We start from the raw sequence: 21,530 nt of genomic DNA on the forward strand, positions 1-21,530 counted from the left end.
AGAAGATATTGTTAATTACTAAGCATGATAAAAAGAGAACCTATCCAGAAGACGAGCTTCAGTCTAGTAGTCAAAATAATGCTCGTTTTAGGAAAAAATAAAGTTATTTCTTGTCAAATTTTAGTTTTCTTAAATCCCAATTTTCTATTTTATGAAAATGCTGTTTAATACTTAGTAAGAATGCAGCGGATCTTAAAAATTAAATTTATTATACGACTAATAAAAATATTAATGCGCAAAATAAAAGCTTAATTCAATAAAAATATATCTAGATTTATTAGATCAATTTTCCTCCAACAATAGTATACACATTAATCGACAGTTCATCTAGAGATGATTTGTTTTTGTATTATAAGCATGGACCCGGAACAAAGGGATTTTTGCGTTCCTGTTCTGGCCATTAACATTTTTACTAAGTATTGATTAAGACATTTTCTAAAAAATTATCATTTCTATTAATGTGGTGTTAATTAAATTTGAGTGTCGAAAAACATCTCTCAACGCTAACATTTATTATACAATATTAATTTTATAATTAAAACAGTCAAAATTATATCAAATATGATTAAAATTTTTATAATCTTTAATTCTTAAAATCAAATAATTTTGTTATGTGATAACTGGGATTAAGAAAATAAAAAATGAATATAAATAATTATGTCAAAATTTAATTTCCAATATTATTCGGAAGTCGGAACGTTAGAGATGTTCTCGTACCATAATCTCCTCCAAGTCCCATTCTATATATCTAGTTATAAGCACATACAAAAAAATTTGATTTATGTATCTTAATTTTTTAAAATAAATAAGTTAACATATTTGGGAAGGAAGCGATGAAGAACCGGCTAATAAAAAACGTTCCAATTCCAAATAGGGAAGCTCCGGGTGGTATATCCCAAATACTTATAGGTTTTAATAAAGTAATTAATTTAATTATAAAGTTTAATGTTGCCAAGGAATTAAATGCATTCGTTAATAAAATCAGATATGCTTTTAGGAACGTTCTGGAGACAATCTCTGGGTCGCAAATACCCTCGTCTAGTTGCTTATTTTATGTATTCCCAAATTTAGTAAAACGTGAAGACACGAACCAAATTCGTGATTCAACATTTTTATTTATTGATTTTTTTATAAGATAATATATTGATTGTAGAACAAACTAATTAAACGGTAAATTTTTTTGCGAACTTAAATTGATTAACTGATTACACAAAAAAACAAAATAAACAATAGGTATAAATGGATGATGATTTAAATATAAGAAATAAAAATAACAAAATTATAATAAAAAAAATCAAGAAATGTGTGATGGAAAAAAACACGAAAACTTTATTATACATACCTTTGTGGATATTGAAATAATACCTCCAAGATTTTTGAACGCTTTATAAAAAAATATTTTTTTTAAATGTAAAAAACAACTCTACCCATCATCTCTAAAATGTGATTTACAATAATGATTCATCACAAAGAAAACTAACATTTTACTCAATCGACTTCAAAAATCGAAGGAATGTCGGGTTAATAACAAATTATATTAGGAGCGAAAAAAAAATTTGTCTAAATTCTGAATCTAAATCGAAAAGACAGTCTAAACGATTTCAGCCTGACAGATGTAAAAAAAATTGGGTTTAAATTAAAGGGTTGAAAATGAGTATTGGAAAATAAAGCATAATAAAAATGATAGAATAGCCGTAAGGATGGACAAGAAAAATCGAAAAAGTAAAAATATTAGGGAATTCAGTATATATAACCAAATCGGCTTCTAAACATATATTTAAAAAAGTGATTAATATTTCTATTAATAAAAATGGAAGAATAAATTAGTAGATATAACTAAGGAATAACTGCTTTGCAAATAGACAAACAGCATATTTATCCAATGAAATTTCAAATCATCCTAACATCCATTTTTTTGCATCGATAAAGAAGAAAAACGATTAATATATAATTTTTTTTTAAAATCTTTTTGTGCATTTTTATAATTTTTTTGGGGTATTTTTTAAATTTTTTTTTGAAATAATATTTATATCGAGTAACAAAATAATTAATTATTGGTTCAATATATAAAGAATTTTTAAGTTTAAAAAAAACTATATAAGAAAAATTCAAAAATCGGGCAAAAAAATAAACGGGTAAAAAAAATTGAATATATATATAACAAAAAGAGACACGGGTCAAAACTCAAAGAGAACAAATAATTATATATATAAAATAAAATCGTGACAAATTCGAAGCTTTCTAAAACAATGATTTAAAAAAATTGACATCCATCTACAATATGAATCTTCCTCGAATTTCAATTTTGACGGGCTGCAAATGATTATATACCGATAAATAAATTTATTATGAAAAAAACATAAACATATCATTGTAATTATCCAAAATAAAGAGTTGAATGGCAAGAAAACAGTTTTTTAAAACATTTTATAGTATGCCCAAATAATCCTTTATTCGCATTTGTACGAATAATAAAACCCTTATTCGATTTATCAAATATTAGATATGAAAATTCGAATAATTATCGTATTATACGAATTGAATCGAGGTATTAGGCCTATTTTACAGATATGGCAACCTTTGGAGAGTTTACTGTATTTAATTTATAGACTAACCCGGAAAGTTCAAATCGTCGGTGGATATTTGTTAGAAACCGACGAAGAAAATCTGCGATCAGGCACTCGTGAGTCATTGACAAAAGCCAACACACTGTCGTAGGGTGACCAATAAGGAGCTTGATAATATCCGAAGGTTTTGAGGGGGCCTTCGATTATGCTTGCTAAATCGGGAGAACTGGTGGGGTGAGCTGAGTCCTCGTCATATGAAGTAGCAATAGTATGATTCAAGTGGGAGCCTTGTGAGGAAGAAACAGGCGGTGCTAACACAGAGCAAGCTGTCTTGAGTGCCCGGTCATAGCAAGAATTTTCGAGCAAGGTCATATTTTGGGAATCAGGTTGCATGTGTTGTAGCTGAGCCTTATTTTGTAGCTGCTGTTGTTGCAATTGTTGCTGCATCTGGTGCTGCTGGGTGATGAGGAGCCAGTTCTGATGCCAATTCTGATTGAGTACAGCTAATGAAGGATGCTCAAACACTTTGGAATTCCCATTAAGGGAGTTTTTAGAGGGTGACAGAGTAGATTTATTCTCTGAAAGATTGGCATGGTGGAGATTCGGGTGCAAGGAAGGGGTTGACAGCCCAACATATTTGAGAGGTAAAACATTGTGCTGAGAGATAAGAGGAAGCGGTAAAGAAACAAGTGGTAATTCATTTATCGGGCTGAGACTATTTCCGCTAGATGTATTGTTACTTCCAGTGCCCAAGATATCTGTACTAGAGGTTGAGGCACCTTCTTGAAGACCTGCAGCGTTTAGGGCGTCATTATTATTGTACCGATATACGTATATGCGAAAATCCTTGCTGGCCAGCACCATAGAATCGTCATCCAATAAGGCCACGTCAAAACATTGTGCGTGCTTAACTTTGCTCTCCAATGCATCAAGTAAGGTACCCTGTTGATCAAAAATGGTTAAATTAAAATTGTTATGGTTGTCGGCAACAAGCAGGCGTCCCGTGGAGTACTCGATGCCTACACCGATTGGATAGTTAGTGATTCCCGGACCGCCAATCTGACGTAAATAGTGGCCTTGGTAATTAAAAACTTTGACACTATGAGCCCTGTTGTCACTGATAAATATCTCTTTGCGATCATTGACAGCAAGCCCATTTGGGAATTCCAGGTGCTTAGAGCAACCAAACTTATGCAAAACCTCACCACTCAAGTGGTCAAATATGACGACCCTCATAACTTTGCACTCAACGATGACAATTTTACCCTCAGGATCCACTGTAACTCCCCGGGGATGTTGAAGCACGTCAGCGCCAAACTTGCGCAAAAAACGACCAAACTTGTCGAATATTTGAATTTGATGGGTTGGGCTGCGTTCTGTCACAACAATATCGCCAGAAGTGCGAACTGCAGCAACCCTATTAGGGTAAAGAAGCTGCCCATCTCTCTTGCCACACTCGCCAAACTGAAATTTGAATCGTCCCTCTCGATCAAATATTTGAATTCGGTGGTTATTGGTGTCAGCCACTATGATATCGCCTTGGGCGTTAACCGCCACACCACTCGGTTCAGTGAATTGAGCTTCCAACAAGCCAAACTCCCCAAACTTACAATGATAAATCATCTTGCGGCGTTTAATCTGGTTCTGACTCGACTTAGCTATAGCTGTGAAACTGGGTGAGTATATTGGATGACCAGGTTGAGGTTGAAGTGGACAAAATGGCTCACTGATCAAGGGTATGGCAGAATTGTTATTCATCTCCATGGTTAGGCCCATCAAGTTCATTTCAAGGATTTTGTTATTCGCCGAGCTGGAATTCATATTATGATGCAACAGTAATGAGGAGAGGGCTAAATTATCTTTCTTAGCTTGTTCCAATCTAGTTTTAACATTATCATTGGATGAGGACGTTAATGCGTTGGGGTTTGATAATGCCTCTTCGTTAGTCTTTTCAAGAGAATTATTTAGTGCGTGGATTTGATTGACAGAGTTACACCATTTTTCGTAGGTGGAAAGATTTTGGGTAATGTCGCTCATAGTGAGGTCAGAGGTATTACTAGGTAGTAGGGAATTTGAATTAGTGGTTTTTGCTAAAGAAGAATTTGGCAGATTATCGCTGATAGATGGTACAGCTTGTTTAAGATTTTGCATGTCTATTGGAAGTAGAGAGCCTTCATCCCGCCAAAAATTTTGAATCGTCTTTGACAGATAAGGAGACTCTAAAGTTGTTTCTTTTATATGACCAAATGCATTTTTTATAATGTTTGGGATGGCTGGGGCATATGTAATAAATTCCAAATCATAGTTGCTAATTTGGTGTGCAAGAACTGATGGTGACAAATTAAGTATCCAAGAAATACGGGGATCAAATAACTGCTTTATTGTTTGCATTTGGGCTTCGGATGATGCTTCTTTAGAAGAAGTAGAAAACTTTTCCACTAGTTGAAAATTCATAGCCGACTTTTGCAAAAAATCATTTAACTTTTGGCTTATCAAAGAAATTTTAAATTCCTTGGCAGTAAAGGCTGCTTCGAGTTCTTTCATAATCTCACTTTTCCTATTCTCGATAGCATTGTGAAAGTTCATAGTTGTAACCCCAACTTCTCGTTTGGCTTGAAGGTACTGTGCCTGCAGTTTGTGGGACATTTTTTCTGCAGTTTTAAGAACAATTTCGTATTCCATCAATTTACCCTTGATAACGTCGATCATGACCTTAGCTCGATCATTGAAACCCTCAGAAGTTGCGGCAGCCATCCGCAAAACATGCCCATCACCTATATTCATGGTAGCCATGGTTGGTACAAAGTTAGAGCCTGGGAAAAATCCATCCAAGGATATAAAATCGTGAGCATGGGGAGCGTGTTCTGAAGCAAAGCATTCTTGGCAAGTAAATATGTCGCAGGTCTTGCAAATGTAAGATAAAATGAAGGCGGGGTGCTTGGAGCAGGGAGGGGGAAACGATGTGGAGGAGAGGGAGGGCACAATTTGGTCTAGCGAGTGCTTGTCTTTTATGCCCAGGCCAATATCCTTGTCGTCGTCATCTGTGGAAGCAGAACCTCCTCCACTATCTCGGAAGGTCGGGATATCGCCAACAAGGGATGCAGCATGGCCACCCGCCTCGGTTGGGAAGAGGGATCTCCAAAGGGCTTTCGTCATGAGGCCCCTGACACCCTTAGATGACATGTTTGTAACTTGACGGCAAACAGGGCAGGACAAACTACCGGCTCCATTCAGCATGACGCTATTATTAATGGGTATAGATTCACAACAAGTGGCGCAAATTTGGTGAAAGCAACTCAAGATTCTGACAGCATCAGGGAGCGTCTCAGGAAATTTATTTTCTTCGCGCCCACACATGGGGCATGACCAGGTGCTGCAAGCCACATCAGAGAGTGGCATTTTGGCATGGGTGGATGTTAGATTAGCAAGCGAAGTTTCATCTTTATTGGTGAAACCATTAACGTTTCCGAAAGTTACCTCATTAGTGGAATCAAAATAACTTTCAAATAGGGTTCTCTCTGTGTCTGTTTTGTTGTCGGGTTCAACGTGGTGGGAGGCTCCTGCCATGTTAGCCAGGGAGTCACTGCACCAGAGAAGTAGCTTGCTTCTCGAATTGACGTTGGTGTGTGCGCCATCGTGAGAGGTCAGTCCGTTCGTAGTGCAGGTGTAATTGTTGTAAGTGAAATAGGTTTGGTTGTCGATTGTTGCTCCGTTTAGGGAAGATAGTAACTTGTTATTAGTCTTTTCGAGTCTGAACGATTATTAATATATATATATATATATATATATATATATATATATGATACAATAAATTTATAAAATTAGGCTGCACAGATATTAAAATAGCCAGGTGGGAATATTTCGAACTTGACACAAGACTGGCAGATTTTTTAATACATAACGACCTTGGAATGTTAATACCACTTAAAAATTTGCTATCAAACTAAAATATTTTAAGGAGAGATGGAAGCGGCAAATAAAATCAGCATATTGGCGAAAACCGATTCAATTTTGAACAAATTTTAAATCGCCCGATACTAAACGGTTCCTTAAAATAATTTTGTTTTAAAATATGTGATTCGCTATTCCAAGATGTTTATGCATAAAAAATTAGCGATGCGAAATATATAAATTTATATTGGGTTATTCCAATTAGTGATCTGCATCGGGCTTAATTTTTCAAGCCCGGCCCGGCCCGAAATTTTTTTTAAAAGGTTTTGCCGGCCCCGCCAGAAATTTTTTTTTAAAAAAATTTACCGACCTGACCCGGCCTGAATTTATTTAAATATAGAAATTAATTTTTATAATTACTCAAAATAAAAGACATGTTATATATATATCGTTTAGTTTCAATAAATAAAATCAAATATTTTTATTTTACATAAAAAATTCAACATAAAATTGAAAATTTAGATATATTTAAAAAAAATTCCAAAGTCCGACCCGACCCGGCCCGAATTTTTTTAAAAATATTAGGCCCGGCCCGAACCCGATTATTTTAAATAAAATTAGGCCCGATTCGGGGGCCGGACTCGGGCCTAACTTTACAGATCTCTAATTCCAATATCGGTACAGCCCTAATAAAAAATTAAATCAATTACTTATTTTTGTCAGCACTAGTAATTTCGTCGTTAACGGAGGCTAGCGAGGATAACATGGGCCGGTTAGAAACCGAATTCAATGAAAAAGACATTTTGAGTTGATTTAAAAATCAAAAAAATATAAGGGTGACGGGAAAACAAAAATAGTAAAATATAATATATTTTTTTCGTAAATATAAGTGGTAAAAATTTTTTTTAATAAGAAAAACAACTTTTTAAATTTGTTAAATCATATAAAATGTAGGAAAACAATTAAACGGTTAACGATAAATTCGTGAATCAACGTATTATTTTTAAAACATGGAACAGATATATAATATATAAAATCTATAATACACAAAAAAAATTTTAAAGTAGATACTGATCGGAATCAGGGTAGGCATTATTCGGGAACTAAAATTGGTCATAAATATAATTAGTCGTTAAAAAAAGGTGCAGAAAAAAAGAATAAACTCTGTTTTAACAAATTTAAATTGATAAATATATTTATGAGGATAATATTGGGGGAGAAAAAGTAAGAAAATTCACACGCATCAATTAACAAATTTCTTTTTAAAATCATAACACTTTAAATTATAATTGAAAATAATAAAATCCAATAATATTTTTTCGAATATAAAAAGAACGAAAAATATTCGAAAAAAAATTTAACAAATTTAAAAAAAGAAAGAAAGAATGGGAGAAGGGACGGGGGAAGTTGAAACTTTTAAAGGAAAGCTTCTGAGGTTTCTACAATGCTGTCAGATCAAATGATTGACTATGGAGGAATGAATGGCGTGAACAAATTTAAAAAGTTAGGTGGGTTTTATTGTTATTGAGCAAGATTGCTAAAAAAATTGAGATGGTTAGTTTTAACTGGCAAAGATTTTAGTTCGGTATATACTTATTGCCTATAAGGAAATTATACTTTTAGAGGATAAATTAATTTGTATTGAGTTGATGTCTAGCCGCAACGTTATGTATAGGGCGAATGCGTAATTGGAGGGATATCGCCGAGGGGTTGGAAAAATATCGCCGAGTGAGGGTGAATTGTTACGTCTATAAATTGTTGATGTGGCATCCAAGGCTTAAAAATAATTGACATCATATAAGGTGATTTATAAATTTCGGTAATGGGCATGAAAGTCCAGCTCTCATAACTTGTGCAAAATATTTTTATATGCCGAAATTTAGAAAATTATGTTTAAAGCTTACAATAGGTCAAATTTATGTAATTTTCCTTCATAATAAATTATTATGGGTAGGGCTGGACAATTTGAGAAAAAATATTTTAAAGACCAGAGTGAAAAACATTTTTCAAAAAGTCACATCCGGGTTGGTAGGGGTTGATAGCTATACTGAATTAAAATAATTATATTATGTGGCAATATATTTTATAAATGGATTTGCAGATTTAAACCCCACAAAGTTGGGACTAATTTGGACTCAAATCTGAATGTATTTTTTCATGGTCCAGATCGGAGATCTTCATGATCAAGCCCGGCCCAGGCCCGCAGTCAAATTTTTTTAGGCCCAGGTCCAGATTTAATATTAAAAACAATTATCAAGCCTAGCTTAAGCTCATAATATTTTTAAAATTTTTTCCCAAACCCAGCCCGTATCCAAAATTTAAGTTTATTTAGGTATTCAATTTGTTTACTATACTAGAATTTATTATTATAAGTAGAATTTATTATTATAAGTAGAATTTATTATTATAAGAAAAAAATAGAAATATTTTTTTAAGTTAGCAACTGTTTTAAATAAGCCAAATTTAAACAAAAAATATTTGGACCCAAGCCCATTAAAAAATTTTTCAAAAACCCAGGCCTTATAATAAATAGTATTAGGTATATATCATGAAGGTCTGGTCCAGATCATGTCAGGAATTTTTTATAAGTCCTTCAATTTCATCATATTCATATTATTACAAAAATATATATTATTTTCTTCTAGCACATAGAATATTTTCCTCCACCATTTTATTTGACTAACAACAAAAATATCAAAATAAAAAGGTGCCTCATTTATTATTTTATTTTAGGTTAAGCATATATTGCCTTTTGCTTTTACATTATATTGATTTTGGAAAACATTTTGAAGAACTTTCTCTCCAATATGGTTGGTGTTGAATGCTTGAATAAGATGTGGAGACTCTTCCAGATATTTTGCTAAAAACATCTTATAAATTTCTTAATAAAAAACTCAACTGGAAAATTATTTCGGCTTCATTTTCATTATGAGCATTATTTTTAAAAAAATTGATAATTTTGGTTACATTCTTGCACTTAAAAATTATCTGAACTACTTCCTTTAAAATTTTTGGTGGATCTAGAACCAATCCTCGCACCCTGAATCAGTGCAATGAGTAGAAGAGACTTATATTTATTTTAAAAGAATTATTTTATATTTCATGATAGTTTGATTTCTATAAGTTTATGTAAAAATATAAATAAATCAAAACAGCTAATCAAACACTTTTTAATATTAAATTAGGTTTAAAAAAGGATGGGCAAGCAAGCTAGTTAAAAAGACTTTAAACAATGAAAATAAAACTTCTGCCTACACCTCCTTCACTAGTCTAGCCCAGATTTTTCCTCTCAACATCGTGTAGTTTATAATATTTTAAAGACTCCGGCCTATCACCCAAGTTAGCAAACCTGAACCAGGTCTCCAAAATCATGTTTATTTTTAGACAACGATTTATGATTTTGCAAAATTTATAATACAATTATAAGAGGCCAGCAGTCTCAGCAAAGATAGCAAGCTTTAGCCATAACCTGCAAATCTCTAATGTGAAAGAGAGTGTCAGCACATGACAATAAAAAAGCCATCTCATGCGGATATTAATTCCTATTCATTTTCAAATAAAAACAAAAGGTTTGATTGAAAAATATAATAATAGGATAAAAATTAAGCAAATTAGGCAATATTTTTTTAAAAACAAACATATCAAAAATTATATGCACAGACAATAATATCAAATTCTAAAATTATCAATAAGTCATGTTCATTTTTTATAGTTAGGTTGTCATCTATATACTTATCAATTAATTTGAAAAAATCAAGCTTGAGCCAAATGTTAAAAAAGATTAACAAGGTTTTAAAATTATGAAATCACTATTTAAACAAAAGACCTAAACACAGAATAATTTGATAATTAATTTCATTAGATTTATCATTCAAAAAAATATATATTGAGGTCCTTGCAGTTATGGCTTAGAATTAAGAAATTTTATGTTTTCCCTCATAAAATGAGATGTTCACTCCGATTCATAGAGTCAAGAACTCTACTTGGTTAAACATATTTTATTAATATTCAATAAATATATGTTATATGGGCAAATAATTTTATAAATTGTAAATAATGTAATACATTTGAATTGAAACCTCTCTTTATTGTTATTTTCATTTACAAGATGAATAATCCTCTAAATTATATAAAATAGTTCAAGAAAAACCATTAAAAACTGATTAATATATAATTTTATACAAAGACGTCTACTTTCGAGAAAATATTCATATACTTTTCTAATCATTTTTATCGATTTTGGAAATGAAGATGGTCGCGTCCAGACCGATTTTTTTTCCATAAATATAAAGAAAGAGTTTAGTAATGTTTACTAAATTTTTACGTGATTAAAGGCTTTTTAGGTATAATAAAAATTTGGTTGATAAGCCCTAGTACCGCGTCTATTTTTACTAATGAAAGGTTGTATTATTTTCAAAAATTCGTTTTTAGTTTTTATATATTAAATAAAATGGCCGGAAATTGGAAAAATCAAAAAAAGAATTTAAATCTAAATCTTTGCCTGTAATTTTAATATTAAATTTATCATTTACAATTATGTAGTTTTAAGACATGCTTAATTGAATGAAGGCAGATAATGGTAAATATACGTCATTTATGCCACTTTGAACCCTAATATCTCCAAAATATAAATGTTAGGAGGCTAAAATTTTGGAAATTTCTTAGTTACATTAGCCTTTCTTTGCTTACGAAATTTTAAAAAAAATTAATAGGGGTGGGCCGAATCGTGGCTGATTGGTCATGAAATAACCCTAAGGGCAGTCTACACTTTGCAGGTATAGTGTGCCCTAATTCAAATATTTCAGATGTCTGCTGAATGTGCGCTTAACATATGAATGTTATTATGACGGATTTGTGTGCACGTCTTATGAGAAAACGTTTCCAGTTTAATCAAGATAAAAGTTAATGGGAATTCTCACGGTCAATGGAGTTCTTCTTCATATATTAAATAGTGGCTAACACAGGTCTACAATAGATAATCAAGGAAAAATGCAGTTAATATTATTTAAAATATCGAAAAAGAATAGCTATGCCGAATATTTTTTTTAGAGTAATATGGGACTACAGCACTGGCGCTGAGCCATGGAAAAGTCTTTAAGATGTTCTTAAGGTTGACAAATAGGCAAATATAGGTTATTTTATAAAAACTATTACAGACTGGGCAAGGCCACTTATACAATATATTATAAGAGCCAAGCAATTGGAAGGTCAGAGAGAAAAACCTGGTAGAAAATAGTCAATTTTGGCCATCCCATGCCCGTCTCTAATTTGTGGTATTGTATTTGCTTTGGTATCAGTATATTAGCCAAAAAAGTGAGATAGGTGCATTTCTGCCATATATTTAGATACCCAAATAATTTGTAGTCTCATAAATAATAAGATCACTAAATGTAAATCAAGATCCTAATAAGAAAATAACGTTTTGTTAAATGACTTAAATTTAATATTCCATGATGCATAATTTTTTAATTATTTTTTAAAACTTTTATGCAGGGATCCAAACCGAAACGAATATCGGTTCGGTTCAGGTCCAGGTTCGGATAAAAATAACGGTTCAAGGTTCAGGTTCGGTTCGCAAAAAATAAAAATATCGGTTCGGTTCGAACCTCTAAAAACCGGTTTGAACACATTTGTCAAACCTACATTAGGATTATGTATCAGGAAATTTTTTTTTTTATTTCATAATTAAAATAAAAACCTTCATTTTTATTAATTGCACAAATATAACAAATAAATATATCAATGATTAATTTAAATATGAGCAATTACTTAAATTTTTTTTACTAAGCTGCACAATTAATATATTTTCAAAATTCTCTCACTCAAATTACATCTATAAGGAGATAATATAAATTTAATTGTTGAAAAACATCCTTCCACACTAACTTGGGTAGCTGGCATTGCCAGTATGATATCAGATTTGATGTGTCATTTATAATACTATATGTAAATAATTTATATATTAGATTAAATTTTTTTCTAGGCATTATAATTTATATGCTTTAAATATTTAAATATTGCAAAATGGCAATATACTAAAGTTTATAAAAATTATGACTGACGTTTATCAATCAAATGTGATTGATAATAATTTTTAAAACAATTTGAATATAATTAAAATTTTTGCAATATACTACTAGTAATAACTTACACATTATTTTATAAGCATAAAATTATGAGACTCGAACCAGTTCAGAGGCATTTTAGCGGTTCGGTTCAGGTTCGGCTAGGAATTTTTTAGAGGTTTAGGTTCGGTTTAGGTTCGATAAAAAATACAGGTTTTTAGCGGTTTAACGGTTCGGTTCATGTTCGGTTTGGATTCCTGCTTTTATGCGCTTCTAAATTTAAAATTATAAAGGGGTTACAAAAATTTTTGTGAATTTCATTTCAAATTAAACCACATGTTAATTTATGCAAATCAGAAAAACTAAAATCAACAAAGTTTAATACATTATTTCAGAAATAAATTTATTAATAAACTTGTTGAAATTAATAATAAGGCATGACTCTTTTAATTTTAATAAACTTTTGCATAATGAGAAAATGTTATTAAAGGGCAATTGAATTGAAGATTTTAGCCTTCTAGTAGTAATAGCTTCCTTCAGGCGCGTACGCAGGAATTTGATCTGGGGGGGGGATAATAAATTTTTTTAAGAAATAATATTTTTAATTAAAAATACTAAGCATAAATTTATTAGGATTAATAACTTTTCTAATACACAATTTTAAACTAATGTGAATTAAAAAAAATATATATATAAACCGGCATTTAAATGTGAATCATAAAATATAAAGTGAATATAACCCACGATATGAATCACTTAAATGACCCAAAATTGAAATTTGAATTTTTTGAGCTTTTAAAATATATAAAGTATGAAAAATTTAAATGTTGTAAATATAAATTAATACAAAGTTTTTTAGGAATAATTGTATTTTGTATGTTTTGAGCTAATTTTCCAATTATCAATCCTTGCTTGGCGTTAAATGTCTATGAATATTCAAAAGATCCAAATCATTCAATCTACTTTCAGATGTTGTATTTCATAGGTATGTTTTTCACAGACTTGCAGGCCCGGCCCCCGAGCCGGACCGTATTTTAATTTTTTTAAATATACCCGGGCCGGACTCGTAATTTTTTTTTAAAACACCCGGGCTGGGCCTGAAAATTTTTTAAGAAAAAATATCCGAGCCGAGTTGTATATTTTAAAACCAAATATTTGAAATCGCCATTATTAGCTATAAATATCAAAATAAATATAATTTATTTTAAAAAATTCGGGCTGGGCTAGCCGGGCCGGGCCTGAAAATTTTTTTTAAAAAAACCCGGGCCGGAAAAAATTTTTAAAAAAATTCTGGGCTTGGTCCTGCAAATGGTACCTCTGCAAGGCTCTGTTATTCTTCTTAAAAAAGTGAATATTCTCTCATCAGTTTACTAAAGAGCTGCTAATATATATATAACCATTTTAATAATTGGGAGTATAATCTAAAATGTGTTTGAAATAAAAAGCATCCATAGCATTTTTTGGGACTGTATCAACCATAGTTAATCTTTTAATCATAGTTATTCAGCTAATAAGGCATCATAAGATATTTTAACATCTTCATGATAAAAATATAACAAATATTTATATTTTTTTTCTATCACCATATGAAAAAGGTTGGGAGAGGGGTTATTTGTTTTATAATACTCTTCTACTGATCCTATATTAATGTTTTGATGATGAGCTTGCTTGCTGCAAGTCGAGGGGGACAAATATTTAACACGTATAGCTCTGCTTTTGACTCAACAATAACATATAAAATATGAAATTCTTCAACAACACTAGCTCTATTTCCTTGAGTTCTAATAAAATGCTCTCCGCTATTCTCATCTTCTTAATCAAGTCAATGTTATGTTTTTGAAAAGTATTACATAAAATAGTTGTATAATTAAATAATACATTCTAATGAGAAAAAAAATTTGTAATAAGTATTGAATCCAATAATTTTCTTGCTTCTGAGGAAATATTTCTTTCAAGCCATTGTGATATTTCAGTAATAGCATTATAATCAGCTCTTCTAACTCCAAAATAGCTGTTACTGTGGCGGAGACTCGATCTCATTGGACAAGCTTGCAATTTTTTTCTCCCTGTTGGACAAGGAGTTTCAGAGATAATTATTATTTTATTAGAAATTTAGATAAATATTACGCCACTAAAATTTGAAAATAATAGTTAAATTACGCCAAAGAAAACTTGAAATCGAAATTGATTGATAAAATAACTTAGTAGATGAATGTGATAAATAAATGTAATTAAATATATATATATATGTATATATGAGATAAGAATAAATATTAACAAATATAAATTAATATTAACAATAATATTTTTGAAAAATATAATCCGGCATCTGCATTTTTTGGCTTTGGGGGGGAAGGGGGGTCCCCCTGCCCCCCCCCGCTGCGTACGCGCCTGGCTTCCTTAGATATCAGTGATCAAAAATGACCAAAATAATTATTTTCACAAAAAAAAATTAGGTGTCATTTTAGATCTACTAGCCTCTTTTTAGTAAATATAATTTTTTTTAAAATAATATTTATTTTATTCACTTTATAAATTTGGAATCTAAAAGTTCCATGTGTTTTGCTATCAAAATTTTTTTAAATTCATTATTTTATTATTAACTTACATTATATCTAGGGGAAACTGGCTTACTTGGGTGAACCTGAAAATTGCCATTAAATGCAAAAATTATATATTTGCGGTAGGGATGTACCGATATTTTTTATCGGATCGGATCTGGCCGATATTTCACCCAAATCAAAATAGCGGTTATCGGCCAATATTGTAAAATTTTCCGATCAGATATAAAATGGCGTCTTTAACAAAAATAAAATGTTATAAAATTTTTAAAGAGTTATATCTAAAATCATTTATTTTTATAAATAAAATCGAAATCCATTTGTACGTATATTTTTTAAATAATATTAATAAACATTCTGCCATATTGTTATTTTTTGCGCATTCTGTTTATAAAAGTGTGCGATAATCTCTTCAGAATCAGTTTTTATCGAAGCTGGTGATATTGAGTTACCATCACCGCAGGCTGACCTCTGATAAATTGGAAATTTTGATATTTCTAAAAAGAAATCTTCGATATATTAATGTTAAATATTATTTTAAATATTTATTTCAAATTTCATATATATTTGTTTATTACTTATTATGATAAATTAATGTATTACTTATTATAAAAATTATTTAACAATAAAAATATTTTATTGAATTGAATATAAACTATAACTGATTAATATATTTAAATGACATAAGTTATGGTATAGTATTATAGATGCTATATTAATAAAAAAGTATATTAAAAATTAAAACCATTGGTATCTTTACAGAATACAAAATTAGATATGATATCGGATAGGTAATCGGCCGATATCAATTTAATATTGGGAATATCGGATCGGTAACCGGCCGATATCAATTTAATATTGGGAATATCGGATCGGCTTCCAAAAAGTGGTATCGGTACACCTTAATTTGCAGGAAAAATTTAAATTGAGACAGCCATAGTTTTTTATTTATTTCACTTTTTTAGGCTGCCTAAATATCAAAAATATAAATAAATTTATTAATTTTAATGAAAAAAATAATATAAGCCATTTAATGTTAAAATAAATAGTGGTCTAAATCATTTTTCCTTATAATATTTTTTTTAAATAATAGAAACAAATAAAATTTAGCTTAAAATTAATAAACTTTTGAAATTCTTACGAAAAAAAATAAGTAATATTTAGGGGTGTACCGATACCACTTTTTGGAGGCCGATCCGATCCAATATTAAATTGATCATATCTAATTTTGTATTCTGTAAAGAAACAAATGGTTTTAATTTTTAATATATTTTTTATTAGTATAACATCTATAATTTAACTATACCATAACTTATGGCATTTAAATATTATAATGATCTGTTATAGTTTATAATCAACTCGATTGCAATTCTAAAAGTATATAAAATGTTTTATTTGTTAAATCACTTTTATATAATAAGTAATAACATTAATCTATATCAGAGACCTGCAAGCCCGGCCCGTATTTTAAATTTTTTAAATATACCCGGGCCGGGCCGTGCCTAAAAAAATTTTTTTTAAACATATCCGGGCCGGGCCTAAAAAAATTTTTTTTAAATATCCGGGCCGGGCCTTAATATTTTTTATAAAAATTTTTACATTATGAGTTAATGGTTAACACTACCTAACACCCACAGATCTATTTAATTATTAATTTCCTGCAAATTTATTCAAAGTATTGATATATTTTTTTATAATTCATATCTAAATTTTTACAACATATACCAAAACAATCAAATAAAAGAATATCTTAAATAAGGCCCAATATTCAAGTATTATTAATATATTTTTTTATAATTCATATCTAAATTTTTAAAATATATTTTACCAAAACAATCAAATAAAGGAATATCACTTCTTGAAGTTTGTAATACCTTTCAAAGCGAAAAAGGAGAAATAAAATTGATTTTACTTAATATAAAGCATTTTTTAATTGAAAAATTTGTTTTACACAAGTATCATTTTATTTCTCTTTTTCCCTGTCCCAAATTCAAGCAATTACGTATGTTGTCAGGGACAGATCGCAAGATGACGGAAAACTATATAAAAAATAATATTAAATTACAAGAGGCTCAGGAAGTAAATGAAATACCATCGACCAGCCAAATTACGACTGTTGTTAAATAAACTGAATCGTTTTATTACAAATGGGGCGATGGTAATTCTGGTAATATGTCAATACCCGATGATGAGTATTATAATTACATAAATAAAAAAATAGATGAAACATTTAAGGTGGATAATTTGTTAGAGTGGTGGGCGGCTCATCAAAGCGAATTTTTTGCAATATAAAATATAGTATATGCTCAAAATATCCATTTTTATAAATAACAGTTTTATAATTTTTATAAATTCAATATAATATTCTCAAAATATTAGCTTTTTACATGTATTTTTTAAAAAATAAGTGATAATACTCGCTGAAAAATATGGTAAAATACCTCATAGGTGAATTTTTGTATATACCAGGTCGAATATAATTTTTTCCGAGCCGGGCCTGAAATTTTTTTTTAAATATCCGGGCCGGGCAGTAAAAAATTTTTTTTTAAAATATCCGGGCCGGGCCTAAAAAATTTAAAACCGCGCCGGGCTGGGCCGTGAATGGTGCCTCTGCAGGTCTCTGATCTATATACATAATAAGTAATAAACAAATATATTATGCAAGTTGAAATAAATATTTAAAATATATATCAAAAAAGATTTCTTTTTAAAATACCAAAATTTCCAATTTATCAGAGGTCAGCCTGCGGCAATGGTAACTGTCAATATCACCAGCTTCACTAAAAACAGATTCTGAAGAGATCACACTTTTATAAACAGAATGTGCAAAAAAATAACAATATAGCAGAATTAATTAATTATTATAAAAAAAATAAACATAAAAATGGATTTTGTTTTTATTTATAAAAATAAATAATTTTAGATATAATTTTTTTTTTAAATTTTACATTTTATTTTTGTTAAAAACGCCATTTTATATCAGATCGGAAAGTTTTATAATATTGGCCGATAACTAGTGCTGTAAAGTAACGTCAAAAATAACGTCGTTACTAACGACGTTACTTTTTTTGAAGAAAAGGAACTCCATTCGTTACTTTCATCTAAAGGTAAGGAGTAACGGTAACGCGTTTTTTTTTCAAGTAACGGTAACGCAAAACGTTACTTTATATTTTTTCTTAAAAAATATCAATAAAAAGAAAAGCATATTTTATTGTATATAAAATTACTTTTATTTATTTTTTATTTTTTAATTCTTAATATTAATAATTTAAGCCGAGTTTTAATTTTTTAAAATTCTCCTTGTTAAATTATCAGACGAAATTAATATTCAATCAAAGTTCAAAGTAAATATAATGATATTATTAATAATTTATTTTAAAAGAATATTATGTCCATAGTACTTACTTCTTCAGATGAAGAAGATTTAACCGTTCCCTGGCCCCAATTTGAATTATATTTTAAACCAATTAAGAAAATTAATGGTACTACACTTTGTAAATGTAAATTATACCCCAACGCAAATATTTCATCGTCAATGTCAAGTAGCTCAAACTTAAAAAAACATTTGAAGGTAAAGAATAAATTAATATTGATTCTTTATCCAACACACATTAAATATTTTCAGATAATGATAAAAATTTTTTTGATCAGGAAATGAATGAAGATCTCTGTGAAGATGATCTTTCAAGCTTTTTTCAAAATAAAGATATTTCCTTAAATATTTTTAATAAATCCCCGAATTGAAATTTTTGTTTATTAAATATAACACCACTCTCCCATCCTCTGCGCTAATTGAACGTGTGTTTAGCACGGCGAAAGCTGTGTTGAGTACTAAGCGCTCATGTTTATCTGATCAAAATTTTGCAAAGCAATTGTTGTTAAAAATAAATAAAAAATTGTTACATAAAGATGTTATCTTATAATATATTATTTTTGTATAATTTTATTCATATTATAATTATATATGAAAATTTTATTATAAAAAGATCTTATCTTATATGTTCTTTTTGTATAGTTTTATTTATTATATATTGTCGGAAAAAAATTAATATTTTTTTGCAATATATATAACATTTAATTTTTTTAAGTAACGAGTAGTCCGTTACTTTTTTGAAAAGCCGGTAACGCGCGTTCCTTTAGTAAAATGGTAACGGTAACGTGTTCCATTTTTCAGATGTAACGAGTAACGGTAACGCGTTTCTTCTTTGTAGTAACGTTTACAGCACTACCGATAACCTCTATTTTAAAATGGGTGAAATATCGGCCCGATCCGATAAAAAATATTGGTACATCCATAGTAATATTGATTTCATAGTTCAAATTATAATAAGAAATGAATAAAAATGGGATGTATAAAACTAAATAGGTAGTAATTTCAAGCTTGGAAAATCTTAGCTGTCAGTAGTGTTGTTAAAAGGCTCGTTTTGAGCAGATTTTAAAAACGACTAACTCAATATTTTAGCCAGAAAATATTGCCTAAGCCTTGAGATTTCGCTATTAGATGTTCAGACCTCCAGGCCATCTATGAGCAAAATCTTCAGGCTTGCGTAATATTCATCTGGATAAAATATTGAGTTAGCCGTTTTAAAAATCGGCTCAAATGGAGCCATTTAACAACACTAGCTGTCAGTATATTAGACAAAAATATTCATCTACCAACTTATTTTTAATGAAACCTCTCAATAGTATAAAATAAGTTATTAACTTTAAAATTTTGAAATAGCTTTAAAATATCTGCCCATTTTTATAAATTTATTGATCAAAAAAATTACAACCATTTATATTTCACCTGACAAAAATTATATATAGGGGTATACCGATACCACTTTTTGGAGGCGATCGGATCCGATATTCCGGATATTAAATTAATATCGGCTGAATAACAATCCAATATCATATCTAATTTTGTATTCTGTAAAGATACCATTTTAATTTTTAATATACTTTTTATTAGTATAACATCTATAATTTAATTATACCATAACTTATATCATTTAAATATATTATAATGATCAGTTATAGTTTATATTCAATTCAATTGCAATTCTAAAAGTATATAAAATATTTTTATTGTTAAATCACTTATAGTACTAGAAGGCAAGGAATTTGATACCTTTTAATGTTGTTCTCTAAATATATAAAATTTTTTAAAATTATAAATGTTAAAGTATAAAGTTATAATTTGATATGGAATTATCAATCTACTTTTAAAATGCACTTTTTTAAAATCATATTAATTAAACTTGCTTTGAATTTCTAAGAGCACCTATTGGAATTTATAATGAATTTGTAAGCATATCTTATATTAAAAATCAATCCAATTATATATATTACAAGTTTTGTTAAATTTAATAAAATTAACAAATTTAAATAAAATTTATTAAAAATTTTAATTTTAACATTTTTAACAAATAATATAAAATAAAGAAGTCAAGGTATATATATGGCAGAGATTGTTTTTCTACTTATAAATTTAATTATGAGTGAGATATCCTGGTCTTTAAGTAAATTAACTTATTTGATTTTAATGTTATAATTTTTTCTTTAAAACAAATTTATTCCTGTTATAATTTCTATACCTATAAGGGGGTTAACATTATTTACTATAAGAGAAGAGATGAGGATCAGTCACAAAATTGGTTTAATGTATCAAGATATTATTAAAATGTTTTGCAGATATATTGATTTTTCTATCCATTCATTCAAAAATTGTAATTATAATATAAGAGATTGTTTAGATTTGAAATTTTATATATTTATTCTAGAATTAGGGTCTATAAATTTTTATTTATACCTGTTTACAATCAATTAATATATAAATCGTGATCAAATAAATGAATTAGATAACTTTTCGCTATTATAATATTTAGCTCTTAAATTTGAAAATAAAAGTTTAAATATATCCAAACTAATAGGAATAATTATATAAAAACACAACTATCTTTAGTAAAATATTAATACAAATATGCATATTTACCTATATTCTTGTCAAACGTAATCTGAATTTAACCTTAAATAGATAAGTGTGATACGTATATATGGTTTTAACAATAAATGCAAGCAACAATTTGGCATACTATAGAATGATGGTTTACATGAAAATTTCGACGGCCATATTAAATGTATTAAATTATTATTATTTTGGAAAATTAATAGAGGGGTAAATTTTCAAATTAATTTTTATATTTTAGATAATCATAATTTAATATTATATATGAATATACTATTAAATAGGAAACAAATTTATTTTATTGAAAGCAGATTTAAACAAATTTTAGGCATAATTAATAAAACTAAATTTCCTTCCATTCTCGCAACCCCTTTCCCCTCCTTAAAGAATGAATAGAATAGTCATTATAAATAACATTTTTAACAAATTAAGTATATGGTTATTGACAGGGGCGTAGCTAGCCTTCACAATCTCAGGGGGCTCAAATACAAAATAA

General features: G+C 29.2%; 1 protein-coding gene across 1 annotated transcript; it reads right to left on the minus strand.

Annotated features, from left to right (window-relative positions):
* Positions 1–964: 964 nt before the first annotated feature.
* LOC135922060 (tripartite motif-containing protein 2-like) lies at positions 965–21,209 on the minus strand. Its single transcript, XM_065456468.1, has 4 exons — positions 21,062–21,209; positions 7,169–8,234; positions 2,616–6,318; positions 965–2,313 (listed from the first exon to the last, which is right to left on the minus strand). Exons 2-3 carry the CDS (start codon positions 7,258–7,260, stop codon positions 2,625–2,627), a joined length of 3,786 nt encoding a protein of 1,261 aa, XP_065312540.1. The 5' UTR covers positions 7,261–8,234; positions 21,062–21,209; the 3' UTR covers positions 965–2,313; positions 2,616–2,624.
* Positions 21,210–21,530: the final 321 nt, after the last annotated feature.

Source organism: Gordionus sp. m RMFG-2023, chromosome 1 (genome assembly GCF_954871325.1).
Source record: "Gordionus sp. m RMFG-2023 chromosome 1, tfGorSpeb1-WG-v2, whole genome shotgun sequence".
Taxonomy (NCBI): Eukaryota; Metazoa; Nematomorpha; class Gordioida; order Chordodea; family Parachordodidae; genus Gordionus; species Gordionus sp. m RMFG-2023.